General features: G+C 38.0%; 3 protein-coding genes across 3 annotated transcripts; 2 read left to right on the forward strand and 1 right to left on the reverse strand.

Annotated features, from left to right (window-relative positions):
* The first annotated feature begins 542 nt into the window (after window positions 1-542).
* Window positions 543-4,789, forward strand: LOC131000848 (RNA pseudouridine synthase 4, mitochondrial). The gene is made up of 10 exons (XM_057926968.1): window positions 543-957; window positions 1,279-1,329; window positions 1,433-1,579; window positions 1,690-1,737; window positions 1,817-1,897; window positions 2,474-2,587; window positions 2,734-2,832; window positions 3,412-3,523; window positions 4,208-4,254; window positions 4,355-4,789. The coding sequence occupies exons 1-10, from the start codon at window positions 631-633 to the stop codon at window positions 4,709-4,711; spliced, it is 1,383 nt and encodes a 460-aa protein (XP_057782951.1). The 5' UTR covers window positions 543-630; the 3' UTR covers window positions 4,712-4,789.
* A 77-nt stretch (window positions 4,790-4,866) lies between these two features.
* Window positions 4,867-10,295, reverse strand: LOC131000891 (uncharacterized). Its single transcript, XM_057927031.1, has 10 exons — window positions 10,060-10,295; window positions 8,697-8,764; window positions 8,139-8,164; window positions 7,419-7,509; window positions 7,090-7,185; window positions 6,347-6,415; window positions 6,078-6,136; window positions 5,873-5,995; window positions 5,447-5,518; window positions 4,867-5,368 (listed from the first exon to the last, which is right to left on the reverse strand). Exons 1-10 carry the CDS (start codon window positions 10,147-10,149, stop codon window positions 5,295-5,297), a joined length of 768 nt encoding a protein of 255 aa, XP_057783014.1. The 5' UTR covers window positions 10,150-10,295; the 3' UTR covers window positions 4,867-5,294.
* A 5,098-nt stretch (window positions 10,296-15,393) lies between these two features.
* Window positions 15,394-18,374, forward strand: LOC131000909 (reticulon-like protein B11). The gene is made up of 6 exons (XM_057927053.1): window positions 15,394-15,691; window positions 15,865-16,045; window positions 16,437-16,578; window positions 16,683-16,752; window positions 16,841-17,017; window positions 17,988-18,374. The coding sequence occupies exons 1-5, from the start codon at window positions 15,640-15,642 to the stop codon at window positions 17,008-17,010; spliced, it is 615 nt and encodes a 204-aa protein (XP_057783036.1). The 5' UTR covers window positions 15,394-15,639; the 3' UTR covers window positions 17,011-17,017; window positions 17,988-18,374.
* Window positions 18,375-25,294: the final 6,920 nt, after the last annotated feature.

Here is a 25,294-nt window from a genome sequence, read left to right on the forward strand (position 1 = left end):
ATATTTTTAAAATCCATTTTTTTACTATGTTTTTTTTTTTGGATTATTACCGAAAAATATCTCAAGTTTGTCAATTTTAGTACATATCATAATCTTTATTTTTTGTTAAAAAAATATATGAATTTAAAATTGATTTTGAATTGTCACAAGACGAAAAATTTCGCCTAAATCTAATATGAATAATCCACTGATTAGAGGATTTAAGCCTAGCTGCAAATCAATAATAGGGTCGAATAGGACAATCTTTTTCAAATTCAATTTGAATAGTTCAACGACTTGCTATTTTTTCACTGGGATATTAAATTGAATTTGGGCAAAATTGACAGTCATAGGACGATTCAAAATCAATCTTAAATTTATATATTTTATGACAATAAATAAAGATCATAATACAAATAAAAAAATTGATAAATTTGAGTTATTTTTCAACAATAAAATCTTTTTATGTTCAGAAAGGATTTTTTTTTGCTTTTATTTTTTCTGAAAGCGATGATGTTTGAATCTTAGAAATTAATCATTGTTCACATACTTGGTTTTCCTTTGGGACCATTTTTTTTACTATTTTTAAGTGTACATTTTTAAGCGGAGTATGCAAAATAAAATTGGTAAAAATTATCCAAACCCTAAATCATGGCCGAGCGTCTTCTCATCCGACAAATTCTGCGCCGGTGGCAGCCAAACGCCGCCGTGCCGAGTTGCAAAATAAAATTAATAAAGGCAATTTACGAACAGCAATGTTGCTATACCGCCGGCGCCAACGGCGAGAACTATGAAAAGGAAAAGAATCATCAATGGCTGATATTGCCTCCATTCACCCCCACAGCCGACGGTTCTTCAATCGGAAAAAAACTGTACGGTCGGACGGACGAAACGAATACGACGGCGCTTAAATGGATTCTTAAGTGCTGTCCTCATCTACCGAGGTCTCTAGTTCAGAAACTCTTTCGCTTAAGACAGGTTCATATTTTTTCCTGTCGCTGGGAATTTTAAACTCTTGAGCAGCATCAAACAAATTGGGGCATACGATCCCAGTTCTTGAAATGCTACACCTAGTCTCATACATGGCGTGAAAAATTAGCTTAAAAACCACGTCAATTTTTCATGATTATCATCTTCGTGAAAACAAATTTGTTAGCACTTGAGCTCGCATCCTCTATGAGCTAGTAAAGCACTGTTGAGGTTTAAGCTAGCAACGTACTGAATTTTCGGTATTTCATAAGATTATGATTATGTGTGTGTTTGAGGTTGCTCCTTTTCTACTACTGTGATTTGCTACAGGTGCGAAAGGAATGCTCCAGTGATGAATCTAAAGACCAGAGGCCAAGAAGGGTAAAAACAGTCATTCACATTCTTATGAAACTTCATGCTCTTGTTATTCATTTTCTAGTTGTGGCGTCCTACCTCACTGCTCGTTTTATTTTTGCATCTGAAGGTAGGAGCCAAAGATTTGATGGACATTGGTGATAGGATATGCCTTCCTAAATCTGTTGATGAAAAGTCTCATCCAACTACTGCAGAGAATCAGAGCTTTTCCAGTGAAGAAGAACGGAAAATTGTCCAAAGCCTCGAGTTGTATAAGGTATAAAGGTCTATATATTGTAGTTGATAGAGTGTAGCTAGCCCTTTACTTTTCTATAGTGTGATTGCACGTGAAGGAAGGAAACCTGTTTCTGAATTAAACTTTCTTAGGACTCGGCTATAATTGTCATCAATAAACCGCCTGGAATGCCTGTTCAGGTATGATACTTTCATTCATTGCTTCTTCTCTATTGCTGAAAATGGACTCTATTTCACATTGCAAGAAATTTCTTTTCAGGGTGGAGTTGGGATAAGGAGAAGTTTAGATGAGTTGGCTGCCAAGTATTTGAGATATGACTACATGGAGCCTCCTCGTCTGGTGAGTTTGAAGAATTCTCTGATTTCATAGAGACACTAAGCTCACTAGGTGAGTGGTGTTTGCTTGATCAGTGATCTCTTTCCTGGATATGCTAGCAAGAAATGGTTTATACATTTTGGGTGGCAAGGCCAGGAATTTACAGAATACTCACAGCTCTCGTTTCCTAAACATTTTCTATGACTTTGTTTTCTTTTTTTCTCTTGTTAATCTGATTATATAGTAAATATTGATGAAAATCCTGCATGGGCTAATAAACTGTTTGAATGGTATGCCTTTATCTATCAAAGAAATTTGGAGTTATATGAAAGAAACCTTCTTTTGTTGTGCTCTATATATCCTTGTTTTTTTCAGAAGAACATGTGCCCTATTAATGTGCTGTGTATTAGCTTGTTTCTATTTTGGGACTCTAAATACTGGGATCTTAGACCATATAATGGTCTTAGTTGATATCTCACTGACATGATATTAGTAAATACATATTCGATTAGATTTCCTGGTAGCTTTTCCTTCTTCAGGTTTATTAGAAAAATGAACTCGGCCCATTTGTACATTGTTGTTTTACCAGTTTTTTGGTAGGTGCATAGACTTGATAGAGACAGCAGCGGCATATTAGTGATGGGAAGGACACAGTTAAGCACTTCCGTCCTGCATTCCGTTTTTCGTGAGAAAACCATTGGAGCTTCAAATGATGTAACTTTTCTGCCTCATTTTGGATAGTACATTCCATTAATTACTGGTTCTGCATTTTGTAAGCTTCTCAAAGAAATCAATATCACCGCCTCATAGTGCTACTTCTATCATCTTGCAGAAGTCATCTTGGTCTCTATTTCTTGCAGGTTCTTGGCTGTAAAAGAATTCTTCAGAAGAAGTATTGGGCTCTAGTTATTGGATCTCCAAGACGTCGACAAGGGTCAGTTTCTGTCCCTTTGATAAAGGTGAATTTTACATTTCTCCACCTTAAAGAGTTACTTTAGCATCTTCAAATCTTATTTATTCATCTGCCCTGTATATTGTCAAGTTCTTTACCTGTTCCCAAACTCTTAGTAATTTGCAACATGTTATGCTCGGTTCATATTAACATAATCTAGATTGTCTTTTCATAGTTTCTCTTGATGTAGAGGCACATAAACCAATGAAACCATGATTGTCATTTGTCAATGTCACCAATCTCTGATCTAGGAAAATAAATGATTGATGCATGGGTTTCCTATATTTCACGTGATGGCTTCATTCATGCTTGTACCTTTTGGACAATCTTTTGGATTCACATTTGATTTTTTTTATCTTTTCTTATGAACCTAGATATCTTATGTGCTACTACTCCTTCCAAAATGTATAATCAAGTAGAAAAAAGATGATCTGCCATGCATTGTTACTTGTATTTCAGGCTTTGATTATTCTGATATGATGATTATACACCTGGAAAATTTAAAATAAAGATTCAGCTCATTTTTTACTTACTGAATTCAATTAATATCCTTATTCTATTTTTATCTTGTTCATCTATTATTCAGGTGGTGATTGACAATGGAAAATCTGAGCGAATTACTGTGGCTGATAATAGCAACACATTGTCAGGGCAGCATGCTGTAACAGATTATCGAGTGATAGCATCTTCACCCAGTGGTTCGTTCCTAATGCAGTCTTCAGATGTTTCAATTATGCTCTCCTTTATGTTTTATTTATTAATCCTGTGTACATTCGAAGGCATGTTGACATGTTGTTTAAGCCATCTCCACCTTGTTTTGACATTGCCCCTTATTTTTTAAATTCTTCTGGTTTGATACTCTGATTGTTTGTCTAGAATACTATTCCTGGTAATATTGCAAAGGTTTACTCCACTTTATTGGCTCAGTTAGTATTCTCTGCAGATCACAAAATGAATAGGTCGTGTGCTAGATATTAATTTAGTATATTTGTATCATATATGTCCGTTCGATGAGTGGATCAGAGTAGCATCAATTACACAATGGCGAGTTTATATTTGCTGAAATTTGATTAATTATTAACGGCATGGTCAGGGGTTCACCTCAGACTGTTAATTGAAGGATCGGGACAGTTTCACGCCATATTTATTGGTTTCCCTGAAATATTTATGGGTTACTGTTAGTTTCTGGGAAGAACGAAAAGATCTTACAGCTTTTTATTCATCTTTATTAAAAAGTAAACTACTTTATACCTGATTCTGAATTTCTGATGTGCCGTAGGAGAAGAAGAAATATTTCTGTGTACTTGCTCTTTTTGCTGCAATGTTACATGAATTAGTTAACATTCAAAATAGTGTTTATTCAGTTGAGTGGTAAATTGCAGGTTATACATGGTTAGAGCTGTCGCCACTTACTGGAAGAAAGCACCAGGTTTGGATTACGCTCATAGTTTTTTATCTAACTTCCCTTTAAACCCAATAAATAAGGATAGTCAGAATTGTTGTTTATATTGGTTGTCATTATTGAATAGCTTCGAGTCCACTGTGCGGAAGTATTGGGGACACCGATAGTTGGAGACTACAAATATGGGCGGCAAGCTCATAAGAAACTAGGGCACTATCTCGAGTCTGCTTCTGATCATCTTAAACTGGCTGATAAAGATACTGCAGGCCTCGAATTGGAAAGTGGAAGTTTATCAGATGAACAATTTTCTCTTCATCTTCACTGCAAGGAGATGGTCGTGCCCGACATTTCAGTTGTCTTGCAACATGGCAACATAAGTGACTTGGATTCTGCACGAATCGGCAACATTGTGCTGAGAGCTCCTTTGCCTGCACACATGCAAACAAGTTGGGACCTGCTAAATTCTAAACTCCAGTACCTGTAACTTACACAAGAGGAAGTATGATGCATTTATTATGGATTATCATTGTATACGTAATCAAAGCCTCTCATTCACATTCAATAGTATCGCTATTGGTTATAGATAAAAATCGAGAAAAAGAAAAAAGTTATAGAAAACCAAACAACAAACTCACAAGATGAAATAAAAATAAAAGGCATCACTGTATGAAGACGTATTTTACACATACATAGCCACAATGAATATAACTGACTCACCACAAAGGGAGCAATGAAGACCAGACATACTTTCTGAATCGTTACTGTTAGAAGTGTAGCGTCTATTATGAACATTCACTATTGCGTGGCCACTGATAATACGAGTCAATCAAAATGCAAAAAAACATTACAAAAATGCTACGCTAATCCGCTATCCCGGTTAGGAAGAAACCACTCAAGGCCCTCCGCTCGATTCTTACTTTACTCATCAGCAGCGAAAGGCCTAACATACCAGTTGAAGTGTAGCCGAGACAATCCTCTCCACCAATCTATCCCATGATAAAAGACCAGTATCAAGCTGCTGTGTATACAGGATCATCTCGGGCAGTGCCGTGCTACCTGAGGAGTTGTTAGCTGATGTATTGCCTTTGACTGAAATACATGTTCATGAAATATCTTGATGGGTTGAAACCACTGAGAATTACTGCAAGAAAGAGTAAATTACTCAACACTCTAGAAAACAAGGTGAAGGCAAATTGTAATCTTGTACCAAGTTGCTTACATATGGGGGAAAGAACTAGGACAACACCAATTGGATACAGAAACAAAGTGGTCCTCTCCAGGAAGGGCAATACTGCACCAATGAAGCAACATAAGAAATGCTAAAATATGACTCATAAAAATGCATAAACATATTTTTCAGTAGGTAAATTCATTGCATTATATTTTAATGGGTCAGATCCTTCAGTGTCAATGGATTTTTGAACAAAATGTGACCACTGCAAGTCTATGTTATCATCTTATAGAAAAGGTAAAAGCATTAATACAACTCAAGGATGTGGCAAAATAGACTCGGTAGTATTTCTAGACTTGTACTCATCAAAGGGTCTGAATAGTTGTGTAGCCCATTGCTGGACATAACATGTAGTAGATAACTGCAACTTCACACATGAAAAGGCGTAAATGATTCAGGTAAGATTTAACTCACCGTCATAACCTAAGTAATTTAGGTAATGATAGTAGGATACAGCTACCATGAAGAGCGCATTTGATAGTAGTAAGGGAACAAAACCATGAGCCACTAGCAGAGGTGATAGGAAATAATGAAGAACTGCAAAAACAGACATAATTATCATAGATATCTGGAATATTGTTGGAGAGACTTATTGGCACACATTTCAATTTACACTTACCATAAAGCAGCACAAACATGGGGAAGAAAGAGTTGCAGTGTACATCAAACGCATACAACCTTCAGAAGAATTATGAAAGTTAGACCTTAGCTCTTTTAAAGAGACATCAAACAAATACATATAAAAGCAATACTACTTCAAATCACAACACTTTACACAAACATATACAGTAGTAATTGTAGTGACATGAGCAAACACAGTCACCCAATATAGAGGCATTAGAGATTAGCAAACAAAACAAACTCTGATAGAAAGCTCAAAATACTTGCCATTCCACCCGTTGCTCCACCACATAACTGTTTGGAGCTTCTTCTCGAAGATAATTGTTAGTGAAAAACCTGGAGAGAAATGGCCAGACAATCGTCAGTTAGATCGATATGACATCCACGAATAAACACATGATGCAATCGTCCCCAACAAACTTCCATGATGCAATAAAGGAATACAACTTTGACTACTCGGGATGGTGAATTGTTTCTGAGAGGAATTTGAGATTACTTCGTGAATATATATTTAAGCATTTCAAAATTTAAGCACATCAGAAATGAATAATAGGATATTCCTCCAAGAGCTATATAAAATTGTGGTATGACTGGCCCTATAGCTTATTCTCCATACCAAATTTATGGGTGAATGTCAATGCGAAAAGTTCTAGAAGATGCAACTTCTTTTTCCATATTTCCCTCGCTGTATAAAATTTCAGCAGCAATAAGAGATGTTCCTATATGAGGTTCATGGAATATAAAACCTAACTCTTCGCAACACATTAAGCATGAGGAAGTACTTCAATAACAACCTTACAACTTAGGCCCAGCAGACTATTACACATTCTACAGCTAGGACAAGAGACCTTTAGCAGTCATATGAATCTGAGATTCGGTGGCTGAATGATTAAACAAAAAGTGAACACTTCAGATATTTGTAGTTCACAAATTGAAATGAAAAACGAAACTGACGAAGCTATTCCAAAACTCGTATAATCATAACAATCCATGTTCTTAAATTTCCTTACCAGCAAAATGTAGCCAAAATCGCACCAATTACAAAGAAATGGAAGAACAAAGTTGAAATAACTACAAAAACAGCATGCCCTGCACTATGGTCGTACCTGGTATACATAAAAAACAACAATGGTATAGGGGTTATCAGCAAATAAGATACAGCAATGAATCATGAAAGAAGAAAAAGAGAAAAGAAAAAACAACTAATCACTTAAAAGTTTGATCTGAAAAGGAGTTTGTTAGAACATAAGTTAAATTTAAGCAAATAGCAAGGGCTTATCCACCACACTGATCAATAATTATGAAAGTGGGAATGATAGATAGAGTAAATGATACTTACGCAGCACAATATGCAATAGTGGAAACTGACAAAAGAAGACTACATATGACAACAAATGCAGGATCATCACGTGCCCATTGGTTCTTTGTTTCTGCAAAAGAAAAGAGTTGTCTTATTTGGAGAATATATGCATTATTAATTATCAATAACTTCTAGAAAATCACTCAGACCTAGTTCTAAATTAAGGGTATAAGATGCAGAATAAAAAGAAAAACCAAGAAATAAGTTAGCCAGTCCTTGTGGACCTATTGATAGTTCCAACTTATATGAAGAACATTTTGTTTGTAGACCTTTGGAGAAAATATATTAGTATTCCTGAGCAAAACCATAAAAGATTGAGAATAATAGACTAGTCTTCCAGAAGAACGACACTTAGAGATTAGATGCACATCGCTGAAGCTAATGCTACAATTTTGTAAAGAATGCCCGAAGACAGCTGCTTATTAATTAAAGGTTGAACTGAACACATGAGATAGTTAATGTTTCAAAAGAATATTAGCAGATCTGTGATAAGGTAAACAATCGTTCACGTATTCGTGAATGATGTTTCAACTAGAAATAGCTACTATTGCTGAACTGAAAGTAATACCGATTGGTTAAAATACATAGGCCAAGAAAATATATGGCGCATTATTTAAGATGGTTGTCATGTAGGTGATGTAAGAACATAATCTTCACCAAAACACAAGTACCACAAGAAATTAAAGAGAGGAGACTCACGCTTATGATACTTGGTGTGCTGATATCTGCACCCATTGTACAGTTCCACATGTAAGATAAGGAAACAAATGTCATCAGATCAAAGTAAACAGAAAATGATTTCATCAAGCCATCTGATTCTACATTAAATGTCTTTGAAGAGTGGTATTGCCAGCACTATAACATGTTATATAAATTACGAAATTCATTGATGATAGCCCTTTTTCAAAGAAAACATCTTCTCTTAGAATAGAGATATGTAAGTTGATATGTACGATGCACATATACAAGAATAACCTCAATTGACTTATTTCACCCTTGTGATTCATAGTAGTTTACAAGTTGACTAAATTTAATAACTCCATACATTGTCACAAATTATAATTGTGGAAATCAAAACCAATTATATGATAGTGGGCCAAAACCATCAATTAGCAGGAATAAAATGCATCTATATGTCTGAATGCTGTTAAGCATAGTGAAGGATAAGTATGAGGAAAACATTCTATAGATCAGATTTACATAATACAAGCAAACATACAGAACACCAAGAATAATATGCACAGGTTGGATACCCACACGACTTTCGGTGATGTGCATAGGTTAAGCATTTGCCAGAAAGTGTATTCAATATCCATCTGTTGCCACTGCATTTGACCACAAAATAATTGGTGTTACTAAGAGAACATGTTGTATACAAAAACATGTCCGCATAGGACCAAGTAAATAAGGGGCAAATCCTAATAATTATCACTAGTCAAATTTATGCTAATCGTGAATAGAAACAACAATAGCAAAGTTCTAGCACATCTTTATCCATAAAGGCTAGATACTAAGCCAAAATTTAGCAATGATTTAATTTTACCTTTAATTATTGTATTGCAGTGGAATTAAACTAAAAAAAATAGGAATAAAGAAAGAAAAAGGAGAATTAGGGATGGCAAGTATACCTGTAGCTGCCTGATAAACTACACTTAATACATGTTCTTTTTAAATTACACTTAATACAGTTAACAAAATTTAATAATTGTATTTATGGGACTTTTCCAATTTCAAGAATAAGAGAATACACATACTATTGTTTATTTTAATTTATGGATTTTATGTTTGATGCAATGTATTAATATGCTTGTTGTTCAGCAGGAAATTTTAAGATATTAGCCTTTAATTCTTTTAGCGGGTACCCTTCCCCCACCAGGTAATCCCCACCCTGGGCCGCGCTGATTTATACAGGTTTGGGATCAGCGGTGAATTTCTGGGGCGGATATGGGGGTTGGAAAGTAATACCCTGTCCCGCTCGTTTACATCCCTAAACAGAATCAACATTAAGCAAATAAATCCAGCATTTTGGAAAACAAAAAAGTTTCAATTTAAGTAAATTTAGGAATTTTCTACAAGCACTTCAGCAATAACCTTAAGTCTATCCAACCATAATTTCACTAGTTTAAGCAGCAATGACTTCAGCAACAATTTTACCAAAACAAATCCATTCAATTATAAACTGTGATCGCAGATCAAGTTCAGAAACCCAATATTAGCTTAGTATACGAACTATATCCTATCGTTCGCTACCAACTAGAATACATTTAGTCGAAGCACCAGCTGCCGCCAACTCTACTCCTGACAAAAACCCTACTCCCATTAAACAACAATTCGCATCACCCTATCAAGGACAGCAAACCGAATGAAAAACACCACGAACAACAATGAGCATTGAGCTCCTCTATCCATTTGTTTAACTAAGCGTATTTCTTCAGAAACCAAAACAAAAAGGCATCACTGCCTAATCAAGCCACAAACTCCTCATCAAAATGCAATGAGGCAACAGTTAGGAATCCAACCATCAAACTTCACGAAGAAAATCGTGAACAGATCTAAGATTTCCGCCACAATTTCGAACAAAAACTCATACGCGTGAGAATTTGGGAGAAGGACGCGAAACCTTGACTATTCTGCGGAGGTACGGGAAAAACGAATTCGGCCGGGCTTGCTGGCTCGATCGGCCCTTTGTTGTTGAAGCGGTAGGCAACATCTTCTTCTTCCACTTCTCTGATTTCTTCCGCGATTTGATTGATTGATTGATTTTACTCCAGCTTATTGATTTGTGATCGATGGATTGGATTTGAAGATCTCTTAAATTTCAAGTAAGATTTCTGTTGTTCCCTCCTCTCTGTCACAGCTTCAGGTAGACTGTAAATGTTAAAGCGGGCTAGGATTTTGGTTCTGGGCCTAATCGTACGGCCCAATGGATTAGTTGGGCTTTGAAGCTTGGTCCATATAGTAGATATTCTGGAACCGAACGTTTGTTACCTGAAATTAAGTCCTTTTAAAAAAAATTAAATTAATTGCTAAATAATGCATGATCACACTTTTGCAACGTCCTAGTTAATTTGTCATCTTTTAATTTATACTAAATTCGCCTCAATTTTTTTTATCAATTGAAATATTGACGTGGCAAAACTTGTTTTGCATGTGATATTGATAAAATTTATGACGTGTATAAGCCACATGTAAAGTAGTAATCTTGCTATGTTATTTATGAACTTTGAATTTCTTTTAGTATGTCTAATTTGCTATAGCTGAAATGCAAATAATATATTATTCATCACATTCCAGAAATCGTGTCTAAATTGTAATTACGGTAAAGGTTATAATGTCATCTGACAATAACCATTTCGTATATTAATTATGACTCAAATTTCCAAACTCATTATAAAATTTGATGATCCAACTAACTAGCTGCCGAATTTATATACTTCTTTCCCGAAGGACAATGTGTTTCATGGGTTGTTTATTATGTTTGAAATGATGGTAAACATGTGACATGATACCATGTACTACAATAATAGTAATATTTAATTTATTGAATCGGGTAATTTAAATGAAATTATGAAGGAATTCAACGTGTCAACACTATGTGAGTTGGTATGGTTGTGTCTTTAACCAACTAGGCAAGTGACTGGCTGACTGCAGTAGAATAACACAAAAATTTGGGTACAATTGGGTTGACCCGCACTCAAATTCTGACTCACATTTTGATTTGAACTCATAATATGATCTAAATTATGTAAATGATACTATTCGATTATATAAATGACACTGCCTATAATTGACACTATTCAACTATATAAATGACATTGTAACATTTTAAAATGTTATAGTGTCAATTTCAATCTCATAGTGTCATTTAAAATGTTATAGTGTCATTTATAGAAAGTTTCATTTATATTTTTGAATAGTGTCAAATATACACAGTGTCATTTACAATAGTGTGGTGTCATTTATACGCAGTGTCATTTATATAATATAATAGTGTCAATTACAATCAGTGTCATTTGTATAACCGAATAATGTTATTTATACGATTTGGGTCAGTATGCAGATTCGGATCAGGATGCAGGTCAAGGTTTGGGTGCGAATCAACCCGATTGTACGGTACACTCGGTTATACCCAAGACCACCTCATAGAATAATGGGATTGTCTCATGATAATGCAAATAGTTTTAAGACTAAATATTACATGTTCAAATTTTACTACATAATCTTATAGAATAATGGGATCGTCTCATGATAAAGCAAGTAGTTTTAAGACTAAAGATTACAGATTCAAATTTTACTACATAATCTATATATCTGCTACACTGAGATAAATAAAAAATAATTATATTCACTATTCGATTTTTTCGAGATATATTAAAGTTAAAATATTCGGACATGCAAATGCGATCACAAAATTTAATAAAAATTATCGTTAATATGAATATACACTAGATATTAATACTGCTATTAAATTTTAATATAGAATAACGTGTAAGAGCATCCATATCCTTTAAGTAAATAGTTTATTCATTCAAGGAGGGAACCACTTATGAGTCAGTAGCCTACATTGGTCGACTCATCCATATAAAAGTGGATGAGTAAGCTATGAGTCGATCCCCTATATCCGTTGAGTATGACTTGAGTCCCCTTAAAAGTGGCGCGTGCATGCACGCGCCTTACATAAAGGCGGATGAGCCATACTCATTCAGGACCTTAATATATTAACTTATTTACCTATTCTATCATATGATAGATTGTTTTCTCCATTCATAATATAATTAATTATCATTATCGATGAGGATGAAATTTAGCATGACCAAAAATAAATCCTTGAGGATCTGATCATAATCATTATGCGTGAAAACACACACGAACAAATATGGGCGAAAGAGGCGGGAAAGCAAAAGAATCAGGCAATAGAAGTGAAAAGTCACTAAAAAGAGTAGAAGATGAAGTGTTAGAGTTGAAATCACTTGAGGAATGAAGATGGAAGATAGACACAATATTTCAATTATGAAGCTCATTGCACAAAACAACAAATCAGTCTTTTTCAAAGTTGACACGTGGTGATCAATTGATTTGTACTTCTGAAAATACGCTACCGAATTACAGTTATGGAGTGTTTACTTTAGAGGATTAGCCTTAATAGATAAAAATAGTAAAGTTTAATCTCTTGTTTACTTTGATGAATTAAAATTTTGGAATATCCCAATGTTCTTGATTATTTTTATCATTTAAACTAGTTTTGCTTGATTCGTATCACATTACAAGGATGAGATTGGATTAATCCTACTCTATATGATAAAAATAATCAATCATGCATCTTATCAATCATGCAAAGTAAATGCCACATTTAAGGAAATCTTTAGTTATAGTGACAGACCACATCACCTTACTCGCATTGCAGGCGTGAGGACCTGAAAAGATGAAGTTGCCCTCCAATCTAAAAAAATAACAAAGTTGAAATGACAAAAATGCCCTCCTATGTGCAGCGAACAAGACTATTTTGCCCATTTGTGTTGTAAAGTCTATAATAGCACTCTAGTTCCTTTAAAAATGAACGCACTCTTTAATTTTGTATTGAAACATTGGACATTTGAATTCTCTCTATAATTCTAGGTGTTCTTGCATCTTTACTTATTTTCTTCATCAATTTCGAGTTGTTTTGTCCTTGATTTCATATGTTCTTAGTTCCGTTATATTTTCAAGTTTGTTCTTGAGTGAGTTGTTTTTTATTTGATGTTGAGATTGAGAATCCACTTAACAATTATTAACACTGACTTTAGGTGGAACCATTTATTCATTCACAATACGTTCAATCATTTTTATTAAAATTCATATTATTACTTTTTAGGACATTTTTTAGAGACGTAGTGAGTATATCATAATTTGAAATTTTGTCTTTAAACAAAGTGAAAGGCAATAATGTTAGTTATTTGTAAATTTATCTTTAAACAAAGTTGAATTTTAATTGTAAAATGGATTAAAGATAAGACTTACTTAGCAAATAATTTATATTTATATTAAAAAGTGAATCTCTAATTTGAAATTAATTTAAAATTGATTTCAAATTAAATTTATTAATAATTTTGTAAATAAAGAAAAAAATCAATGTTCTAACCTATGCAATTTTGAAATCAATACATGAAAAATTTAACCATATATTAATTACTCAATTAATCACCACTAATTTTTGAATTATAAATTTTATTTCTCTCATTTTGTATAAAGAGAACATTTTCTTCATTTTCATCTAATTATGTTTTAAATAAAATATGTAACGTAGTCTAGAATGAAAGATGATAAAAGGACCTCAATTTGATATATAATACTCCATTCGTCTAATAAAAATATGGTCATAATTTTCCTTTTTAGGGTGTCCATAAAAAATAGTCATATTCTATTCATGGACACTACCCCCTCAATAGATTATCCTCCATATATTAATCTATTTGTCTATTCTACCACATGTTAATTAATTATTATTATTAACAGTACTTTTATGATGGGACCCTTTCTTCACTCATAACATCTTTAACCACTTTTATTAAAATTAGTGTCACTCTTTCCTAGGAAGTCTCACGATTTTGGTTCGAACCGTCCGATAATATTTTTTTAATATTATTTGTATTGTTTTATGTATTTTTGTATAAAATTTAATGAAATATACAATAATACACACACTAAGCTAAATATAAATTGCATAATTACTTTATTTCAAAATTGAATTTATATTTCAAAGTTACAAACTTACAAGTTACAACTCTTACAAATACAATTTACAACTTAAGGATGCTAAAATAAAATTGAGGCAACTTATATTACAACTTGTAATTGGGAAAATAAAATAAAATAAATAAAATAGAACTCGAGCTTAATTATAACATTTAAGTTATAATTGAATTGTCTATGTATCCCGAAGGAATTAAAGTCCACGTAGTTCTCTTACATTTGTCTTACTTTAGGTGGCACCACACAATCATGAATTCTTCTACATGTCGAAGTCGAAATCATTGTCGAAGTTCACTTTTATTACATTGAGATGACTTGCTAGCATCGTGGTCTCGGTTTCGGTTGTGCTTATAGGGTATTCTTCGAACAGATCATCTTATTTATATTTTTGCTCTCTTACTTCGACTAATGTATTATCTTTGAGCAATAGTTGCGATGTCATTTGGGATCTCCGTTCGTCGAGCATGTATCCTCCCTCGCTAAATGGTTGGTCAACCGCTACGTTGATGTCGGGACGGAAAATATCTCTTTGCCATGATAGCAAGAATGGAGTATTGTCCTTGCTTGATTGACCACCAATCTAAGTCAACGTCATTTGAGCCTGCATTAATTAAGTCCCCCCTATTTGGCTCCCTAAGGTATTCTTCTAATCTGGTTATTTTGGCCACCTCCATTTTAGTGGTTTACATGAAGCAAGCATCATTAGTGAAAGTCCCCAAATCTTCGAAAATCTGCTTGCAGAGGCGCCTTTCGCTTGCGAAGAGCACGCAGATGCAAATCCTCACCTCACGTATCCACCGTCGGATCTTCGTCTCGGGCGTCTCCCACTCTAGCTTCTGGATATCGCCAATGCTCAGCTTCTCGATGTTCAATCGCTTAGGCTCGTGTCGACGGCAAACTTGCGCACGCTCGCGTAGACCTGGATGCACTCGCGGAGGTATCTGACGCTGATCATCCGCTCGGCGATGTAGCAAAGGTCGTAAACAGTATCGTTGGAATAAGATCTAGCTTGCGTATGTTGCTGTTAGACTTGTAGCAGCTGCTGGTGGTGCTGTTGTTGCTTTCTGATGGAGTCTTCAAAGCGATCATCATAATGGAACGTAGTAAAGTTGTGGATCTCACTCAAAATAAAAATAAAAAAATAAAATTTTTGATGGAGTTAACTCACCAGACGACTAGAGGAAAACATTATTTAATTTATTAGACGTTAAGATGCGAATAATCTTCAACGTTTATTTATGATTGTGAATGCAATAAGGGGTGATCGTGGGGGAAATTGCTACTTTGCCCTTAATTATACTTTTGTTAATCTTGGGTGCAAAAGTAACGTGAAATGAAGAAGTAGGAAAACCGCATCTAGTTTGGACTGCAGAGTAAAATTGGGAAATCGACAGTCGTCTTCAAATTCTCCCTCCCTCGATTTCCTGAATCTCTCAACTTCCTATTTACATTTCAAAAGCCCTAATTTTCCATGGAAAAATCTCGTCGATCTTCTGTTCATCGCACGTTAGGCGGTGGTGCAGGTACCATCGTACTCGCTTCTGTTTCAGATTGTAATCGAACATGCAAAAATTGATGTAATATGTCATTATGTTACAGTATTGATTGATTCCAATATTTCATAGACTGTTTTGGGTTCGCCGTTGATTTGAATTTACCTATCTTTTGGAACTGATTTTCATATTTCGTGATGCAGTTGCTGATGTGATACTGTGGAGAAAATGGACTCTCAGCGCCGCTTTTCTCGTGGGCTCAACTGCGCTTTGGTTCCTATTCGAGAGGGCTGGATACAATTTACTGTCATTTATATCGAATGTTTTATTGTTGCTCATCGTGATACTATTCTTTTGGGCTAAATCTGCGTCGATTCTTAATAGGTAGATGAGTAGATGCATCTGTATTTATGTGCTTAATTACAGTGTTTTATTCTATTTGGGGTAGATTAGTAGTGCTCTCCTTGCTGCTATGTCGAGTGAACTAGTCGAATCATTTTATCCAATATAGGTATGTTTGATCATGCTTTTCGATAGGGAATATAATACCAAGTGCTATTAACGGGTAATGCATTAGGTTCTTTGGCAATGGTATTGTCGGTCTTGATTTGGAAATTAGTATGATCTTTGCAGCGAAAGTTTTCGGTTTGGTGTTCCCTAATTTTAATGAGGGATTTCAGGGTATCAGATATTTGATGGTTTACTTTATATGATATCATTTAATTCATTGAAATTTTCTGGAAATTGAATGAATGAATTATGTCTATGATTTTAGACCACTGCCGCCTCTTCCTAATCTTGAAATTTCGGAAGAGGCTTCTGTCAAAGCTGCTGATGAGCTGCGAGTCTGGGTTAACTATGCGTTGTCAATTGCACATGACATTGCAATTGGTGGAAACTGGAGAGTTTTTTTGAAGGTGTTTTACTTAGTTATGCTCCTGCTTGATGTTTTATTTGTCAGTTCTCATTGTGCCAATTGCTGATTGTGGAGACTCTATGGTATATTTGCCATGCTTATTAGGTTGCTACATTATTGTGGGTAATTTCCTACATTGGCAGTTTCTTCAACTCTCTCACGCTGATTTACATTGGTAAGTATGAACTATGTTCTATGTAGTAATTGCATTGTTCTGTTCTGCCAATAGTAATCGTTTACTCTTTGGAATTATATTGCAACAGGTGTTCTTGTTAGTTTATCACTTCCTGTGTTGTATGAAAAGTACCAAAATCCAATTGATGATAAGCTGAGTGTTGCATATAATATTGCTCGGATACAGTATGAGAAGATTGATAGTCTGGTACTTCAAAAGATTCCTTTGGCTTCGAAGAAGGAGAAGAAGACTGAGTAAACCTATTGTAATTTCTTATCTCCCTATGTATACATGTATTCTTATGATTGTACTGTGGCTAGCTGCATATATTGTTGTCAATTTTTTTCTTTTACTTTTCTGGTGAAGTGCTTGCCATTGCCTGCCTGGAAATATGTCTAAAAATTAAGTAGGTGCATGTTACATTAAAAAGTAGTTTGAATATTCTTACTTAACTTTGCAGAGCAACTGTTGGAGTAGCACCTGATATTGTTCTCGGGTGAACAGTAGACTAGTAAAATTACTTAAGTAGGTTCGTTCACTTGTAGCTCAATACATCCGCTGAAGGAAAATTAGGATGATATTTTTGGCCAAAACTAGACGCATGAAATTAATATTTCATCCTTTAATGATATTCTGACATCACTTAAAGGTCTATTAGATACATTTTTATGAGATTTATTGACTGGACATTTCACTACATGATGATGCTCCGATACCTTCATAAATAGTCCACATTTTTTCTCCTGAACATGTTCATAGAATAATTTGTTATAGTTTTCAGAATGGGATTGACGAATGACGAATGCTTAAATTAAATCTTAAGCCTGAAGGGTAAGAGTTAATGTACAATGAGGTGATAACAATTCCAAATTTCTCTTAATTGTATAGTTTTACATTTGCATGGTAAGATGAATATGTTTGCTGGTTGAGGAGTATATTTGAACTTGTTACTACCTAACTTCTTGCATTTACTTAATTCATATAATTATGATATAATTCCCTGCTTCTCATTCATTGATATAGATATAGAGAACATTCAAACATGTGGTGACCTCTTGTATTTCCTTGGGAAATCAGAATTTGAAAATGTAATCTTTTAATGTAGAACAACACTCTTCATTGTAGTCTTCTTGAGGAGGGATCATTTGTAATGCCAAATCTGCAAGGTTATGGCCAGTTGTATTTTAGTCATGTAGTTAATTTGTTAACTTCTAAAGTGCCAATGCCACTTGCAGGTGCCTTCTGCTTGGTTGCTTAGCATTCTAATTGTGACGGTTGAATCAAGTTTTGAGAACATCAGTGAATGAAGGTTGTCATTCAGTATAGTAAGTAGCTCATGGAAGTTTTTAACCGCATACTCTTTTATTTCTTGTTTTCATTTCAGTTATTCGTTTCATGGGTGATGTCAGCCGTTCTACAGCTTAATAGTTCTCCACTCGTCTATAACTGAAATTTTGAACAAGTTATCATTAGTATGTTAGTTTGGTTGTGAAGCATTTGACTGTAACATTGATATATGCCTACTCAAAAAAGCATCGATATATGCAATTTGTGCAACTCTTGTGTATACTACTTGCGATGGTGCTAATTCCATTTCAATAGAAATTATAATGTTCAGTTCCCGGCCTCTGTACATCTATCTAGCTTTGCTTGCATTGACTGTAAGTTGTATTTCTGGCATCGGTTTGCATTTAATTTTGATACAATAGAATGGGAAAGATTGAAATAAAATACTAGCAATTAAATGGAAGCATGATCATCTTAGTAATAGTGATTCTTTTATAAAAAAAAATGGCGACTGAGGGAAATTTGCAGGTAAGATCTCTTAATTTACTCAAGGTATTGTCGATCCATGAATTAATGGATAAAACGGGAAATAGATTGGACGAATATTTAAAATGGACCAAAATGATTTTTCATTTTTTCAGATAAATAAGTTGATTTTTTTTTTTTGTATGGGATAAATAAGTTGATTTTAAGTACGCAGAAGTTTTGAAGATATGGGCTTTTGGGCCGGACTGTTAAACCACTAAACCCTCCATGTCCGAAGTCAAAACTAAGCAATCATGAGGCTTTGCGTAACCCTTAAGTTGTCATTAAACAATTAATAACAGTTACATATTCATGTCCTTTTCAATGGTTGAGGGAAGATACTTGATCTTCTATTATTGAATAAAGAATACTATAGTGTTTTGACTTTTGAGTATTATCTAATTTATATATTACTTTGCACATTTGAAAATAATTAAGCTAATAATACTGTGAATGGTGAACATATATGAAGTAGAGTAAAATTTTGAAGTAGCAAAAATGAAGCATAAAACACAATTTATGGCCACACATTGAAAAAACACAAATTTTGGCCATTTTTATTGATTTGGACGTTTTTACCCTTAATGAGGCGGACCGGGTAGGATTAGGCACGCGGCTCGCGTGCCGGGTCGGGTTAGGCACTTATGGCACTATTAGTGCCATAAGTGCTGTAGTGGGCAAATTTCGTATGGCCCATTCGAATAAATATTCGCGGCCCAAGCACCTAGTCCAATCCGAAAAACTGAATTAATTTCAATTAATTCAACCCAACCCGTACTTTAGGTCGTCAAAGCCCATCGACCCAAACCCTAGATAGGGCAGCGACTTGGGGAGAAAGAAAGGAATGAGGTCAGGGATACAATCCCCCTAATATCGGAACGACTAGGGTTTAAGGAGACGTGCCAGCAAAACCCTAGCCGTCAGGACATCGCGGTATAAATAAGAACTTACTAGGTCATTCGACCCACACAATCATTCGCACTCCAACACGTTCTCTCGCTCTTCTCTCCCCTCACGCACTATTCTGCCTCCACGCTCTCAGCTTTAGGTTTTCCGGTGATCAGATCAACCGAGACGACCCAACGACCTTTGCTCATTGCTCAATCGCCTTCAACTCCGTCGACCAGATCGACCCGATTTAATCTTTCATTTACTTTCAATTGCTTTCAATACGATTTTTATTAATATTGTTTACTGACTTGAGCGTCGGAGGCCCTTCCATCGACACCCCCACCGGTGCTCCAAGGAAGGCTCTAACGTTGTTCGTGTTTCAGGTTGCTAGTGCCCATCGTACCGGACGACCCCGACGTCCTTATCCATAATTGTTGGATCCATCCCCAACAACTTGGCGCCCACCGTGGGGCCCTAGCAATCAAGCATTCCCGACGAACAATCACCGAGTTCTACCATGAGTACCCAAAATGACACACGCGACATGACCGATGCTCCCTCGCAAACCGAGTTGTTGGCCCAAGTGGAGATAGATGCCAAGCTCAATGCCCTGATGGACCAGATGGCCCAGGAAAGTGAGAGTCGGTTGTTGTTGGAAAAACAAAACCAAGAGCTACTAGCCCGACTGAACGCTCTCACTCAGATCCAAACGCCTCCGCCAATTCAAACGCAACACCCTGATCGATTCCGGGTTTCTATTAACCCCATGATGGATATTGAGGACATCCCGCTCACACCCAATGGAACTGAGATCAACCCAGATGACCCTTCATCCTCGGTAAGAAACAATAGATCGGAGGTTATTCATCCTAACACGGGCAATCTTCATGTGAATGCAGGTGAAACCCACATTTTGGATCAAACACCCGGGACAACCAGAGCAACCGGGACAAACCTAATGGGAGCCCTCACTCAAGTCAACCTGACGACTGGGGGAGTGGACCATCCTACCCAGATAGGCCGGACCGATACCACACAGGGGCATGTTGTGCCAACGGGACCACACGAAGGTGACCCAACGGGACAACCAGATGGAGCAAGGCGAACAGGTCCACTCGGTCATAATGGCAGCATCCAAGATCAACCATTTCAGGTCGATCAGGGACGACATGGCACGTCAAACACCATCCAGAATTTAGACCCCGCCTTGGCTAGAAGATTGGCGGATATGGAGGCTATCATCCAACGAATCCCAGGAGTCCCGGCCCCAATCAAGAAAAGTGCAAAGGGCTGTTATGCTGACTCGCCCTTTGTGGACGAAATAGCTTTGGTGGAAATGCCGAGGAAGTTCAACTTCCCCCACATGAAGATGTTTGATGGCGCGTCTGACCCAGACGACCATATCGTTCAATATCGACAGAGGATGTTCACCGTGGCCATCCCTCGTGACATGAGGGAGGCGTGCATGTGTAAGGGGTTCGGTTCTAGTCTAATAGGACCGGCCCTCCAGTGGTATACGAATCTCCCGAATAACTCTATTAGCTCTTTTGCCCAACTAACTGATGTTTTTGTCCAACAGTATGCAAGTAGCAGAAAATTGGAGAAGATCTCGGAAGACTTGTACGTCATTGTCCAAAGACATGGAGAACCCCTTCGAGACTACATTGGACGTTTCAACAAGGAGAAGGTGTCAATCACCAACTGTAGCGAGCAAACCGCTGTCACCGCTTTTCGCAAGGGTCTATTGCCCGGCTCGGATCTTTATAAAACTCTCACCAAGTACCCGTGCAAGACCATGGAGGACGTGTTGATTCAAGCTTGGGCACAGATTAAGTGGGAGGAAGACCAATACAACATGCAGAGGGTCTTCCCACCCAGTAGACCCGAAAGAGACCACCGGGTGGACAGGAGGTCAGGTCGTGACAGACGTGCTGAACCATATCCACCTTATCGACAAAGCAGAGGAAGGGATGAGTACGATAGGGCACCCGACACACGCCCCCGCGAGAAAGCAAAGATTCCAGAGTATGCCCTATCCATCTCCCCCGCCGAAGCAGTTGAGGCACTAAGGAACCTGGGCAACAAGGTCAAATGGCCAGAGAGGATGAGGGCCCCAGCCGACCAGAGGGACAGGTCCAAGTGGTGTGAGTTCCATGCAGACCATGGGCATCGGACAGAGGATTGCATCGCCCTCAGATTGGAAGTGGCCCACCTACTAAAACAAGGCCACCTCACCGATTACCTAACCGAGAAGGGCAAGCAGACCCTACAACAAGGAAATGATAGACATGATGACCATAGAGAAGCTACACCGCCAAACCCACCATCTCATGAAAGAACCGTGAATGTGATATCTGGTGGCTCCGAAGTAAGCGGGGTCACCCACTCCGCAGCAAAGAAGCATACTCGACAGGCTAAGTCTAACAAGGCGGAAACCAACATGCCCTGCCAGACCGCTCCAACCCTTCCGACCCAAACAATCAGTTTTCATACAACTGAATCAGACAAGCTTCTTCACCCTCATCATGATGCTTTAGTTATTTCAATTTTTATTGCAAACTGTTTGACCAAGCGTGTTCTAATCGATAATGGTAGTTCTGCCAATATCTTGTTTTTTGATGCTTTCAGGGAGATGGGCTTGAACGAGTCCAAAATAATAAAAAAGTCCGCGGTCCTTATAGGCTTCAGTGGTGAGACCAAGACCACGATGGGGGAGATTGACCTTCCTGTCTATGCCGAAGGGGTGAATCAATCAACCAAGTTCTTAGTGATCAACGCCCCTTCCGCATTCAACGTCATTTTGGGTCGACCATGGATCCATGATATGGAAGCAGTCCCATTTACCTACCACCAAGTCATCCGGTTCCCAACTAAATGGGGCATCAAGGAGATCAGGGGCGAGCAAAAAGATTCAAGAGCATGTTACCAAACGACCATGAAGGCAAAGCAAGCCACCCAATAGCAATTACAGCAAAATGGTTCGACCCACCCAAAGATGGATCAACCATCTCCATCATGTCAACCCGCACGAACAGATGAGCCCGAAGGCAGGACGCAGCCCAACAGCCCGCACCAAAGTCATCCAAGCAGCAGAGCTGTTATAGAAGATCAATCTGATCGACCCGATCACCCAAAACGACCACGTAGTTTGATCGAGGAAGAAGCTATAGAGATAGATGAAGTCCAAATCCACATGGACCACCCGGACCACAAAGTTCGGATTGGAGCACAACTTGACACCGACTCCCGAGAGAAGCTTATCAATTTCTTATCTAAACACTACGATTGTTTTGCTTGGTCCCATGCGGACATGACGGGCATTGACCCAAATGTTATTGTTCACAGGCTACAGGTTGATCCGGGCTATCCACCAAGAAAGCAAAGACGAAGAAAATTTGCTCCTGAAAGAAATCAAGTCATCAACGAAGAGGTCCAAAGGCTCTTGACGAACAGATTGATCCGAGAGGTCCATTACCCCGAATGGCTCGCTAATGTGGTAGTAGTAAAGAAAAAGAATGACAAGTGGAGGGTCTGCATCGACTTTACAGACCTCAACAAGGCATGCCCGAAGGACTCATTTCCGTTGCCCCACATCGACATGTTGGTGGACGCAACCGCCGGCCATGAGCTCCTGAGCTTCATGGATGCTTACTCAAGGTATCACCAGATACAAATGCACCCTGATGACGAGGAAAAGACAGCCTTCTTGACCAACATGGGCCTTTATTGCTACATCTTCATGCCATTCGGGTTAAAAAATGCAGGGGCAACATATCAACGCTTGGTCAACAAAATGTTTGCGCACCAGATAGGAAAGACGATGGAGGTCTACATCGACGACATGCTCGTCAAATCAATTCAAGCAAAGGACCACATCGACCATCTCAACCAGACCTTCAAAATTCTCAGGGAGTATAATATGAAACTTAACCCTGCTAAATGTTCTTTTGGTGTCAATGCAGGAAAATTTTTAGGTTATATGGTCACCCAAAGAGGCATAGAGGCCAACCCGGCCCAAATCGACTCCATCATGAAGATTCAATCCCCAACATGCGTCAAGGACGTACAAAAATTAACCGGGAGGATAGCCGCGTTGGGCCGTTTCATCTCAAAATCTTCAGAGCGGTGTCACCCATTCTTCAACACTCTTAGGAAATCAAAAACCTTTGAGTGGACAGAGGAGTGTGAGGAGGCATTACAACAACTCAAGCAATACCTGACCAACCCGCCCCTTCTGGCCAAACCAAAAGACCATGAAGTCCTATTGGTTTATTTGGCCGTGTCCGAGACTGCTGTCAGTGCCGTGTTGGTCAGGGAGGACGAAGGGAGACAAGCACCAATATACTATGTGAGCAAGTCCCTCCTGGATGCGGAGACCCGATACAGCCAACTTGAGAAGCTAGCTCTCGCATTGGTCCACGCAGCAAGAAAACTTCGACCATACTTCCAATGTCACCCGATCTCAGTGGTGACCACATACCCCCTCAAAGCCATACTCCACAAGCCGGAGCTATCGGGTCGATTGACCAAATGGGCAGTAGAACTAAGCGAATTCGATATTACCTTCAAGCCCCGAATGGCCCTCAAGTCTCAGGTACTAGCAGATTTCATTGTTGATTTCACTCCTAACCTTACCGTGCAGGCCGACAAGGAACTATGTTGCATGACCGAAGAACCCGATCAAACGGGGATGTGGAAACTTTATGTTGACGGGTCCAGCAATATGAGGGGAAGTGGACTTGGCTTGGTCCTTATTTCACCTCAGGGCGACATGGTTGAACAATCAATTCGGTGTCAATTCAAGGCAACCAACAATGAGGCGGAGTATGAGGCAATGCTGGCTGGACTTGAATTGGCCAAGGAGATAGGGGTCAAACGAATCAATGTCTTCAGCGACTCCCAGCTTGTGGTCAATCAAATGCAAGGATCCTACCAAGCCAAGGATGCCAAAATGATAGCCTATTTGGGCAAAACTAAAGAGTTACAATCGAGCTTTGAGGAGTTCACCCTGAGCCAAGTTCCACGAGGGGACAATAGTCATGCCGACGCATTAGCCAACTTGGGGTCATCCATCCAGACCACGCAACCAAAGGTTATTCAGATAACCTGCCTCCAATGGCCAGCGACTCAAAAGGATAAGGAGGAACAAGTCCACGAAGTGTCAGCCGAACCAACCTGGATGACCCCCATAACGAATTACTTAGCACAAGACACACTCCCAGTTGACAGAAATGAAGCCCGCCGACTCAAAGCCCAAGCAGCCCGATTCTCCATTATTCGAGGTAAATTGTATAAGCGCTCTTACAATGGTCCATACTTGAGATGTATTAACCCTGCAGAGGCAAGATATGTCCTTTCCGAGCTACATGAGGGGGAATGCGGCAACCATTCGGGTGGAAGAAGCCTCGCCCATCGAGCCCTGACAAGTGGGTATTATTGGCCCACCATGAAAGCCGATTCAGCAGACTACGTCAAGAGATGTGATAAGTGCCAACGATTTGCCCAAGTCTCCCACTTACCCCCAGAGCCACTAAAAGCTATCACTTCTCCATGGCCCTTCATGAAATGGGGGATGGACATCGTAGGCAAACTACCTGTTGCCCCTGGGCAAAAAGTCTACATGTTAGCCGTGACGGACTACTTCACCAAGTGGATCGAGGCAGATTCTTTTCACCAGGTTAGGGATAAAGAGGTAAAAGGTTTTATCTGGAAGAATGTTATATGCAGGTATGGGGTGCCCAAGGAGATCGTCACGGACAACGGGTCCCAATTTATAAGCGCAGACTTTCAAGATTTTTGCAGGTTTTGGAACATCAAGTTAAGCTTCTCAACGCCAAGA

Source organism: Salvia miltiorrhiza, chromosome 8, assembly GCF_028751815.1.
Source record: "Salvia miltiorrhiza cultivar Shanhuang (shh) chromosome 8, IMPLAD_Smil_shh, whole genome shotgun sequence".
NCBI classification, from domain to species: domain Eukaryota; kingdom Viridiplantae; phylum Streptophyta; class Magnoliopsida; order Lamiales; family Lamiaceae; genus Salvia; species Salvia miltiorrhiza.

Coding starts and splice junctions, on each gene's coding strand:
- LOC131000848 (XM_057926968.1), top strand. CDS start 631: ATGGCCGAGCGTCTTCTCATCCGACAAATTCTGCGCCGGTGGCAGCCA. Junction 1,738..1,816: donor CGCCTGGAATGCCTGTTCAG/GTATGATACTTT, acceptor ATTTCTTTTCAG/GGTGGAGTTGGGATAAGGAG. Junction 2,588..2,733: donor CCATTGGAGCTTCAAATGAT/GTAACTTTTCTG, acceptor TATTTCTTGCAG/GTTCTTGGCTGTAAAAGAAT.
- LOC131000909 (XM_057927053.1), top strand. CDS start 15,640: ATGGAAAAATCTCGTCGATCTTCTGTTCATCGCACGTTAGGCGGTGGT. Junction 16,579..16,682: donor ACTGGAGAGTTTTTTTGAAG/GTGTTTTACTTA, acceptor CATGCTTATTAG/GTTGCTACATTATTGTGGGT. Junction 16,753..16,840: donor TCTCACGCTGATTTACATTG/GTAAGTATGAAC, acceptor ATATTGCAACAG/GTGTTCTTGTTAGTTTATCA.
- LOC131000891 (XM_057927031.1), bottom strand. CDS start 10,149: ATGTTGCCTACCGCTTCAACAACAAAGGGCCGATCGAGCCAGCAAGCC. Junction 8,765..10,059: donor ACCTCCGCAGAATAGTCAAG/GTTTCGCGTCCT, acceptor GGTCAAATGCAG/TGGCAACAGATGGATATTGA. Junction 7,186..7,418: donor ACTATTGCATATTGTGCTGC/GTAAGTATCATT, acceptor TATGTATACCAG/GTACGACCATAGTGCAGGGC.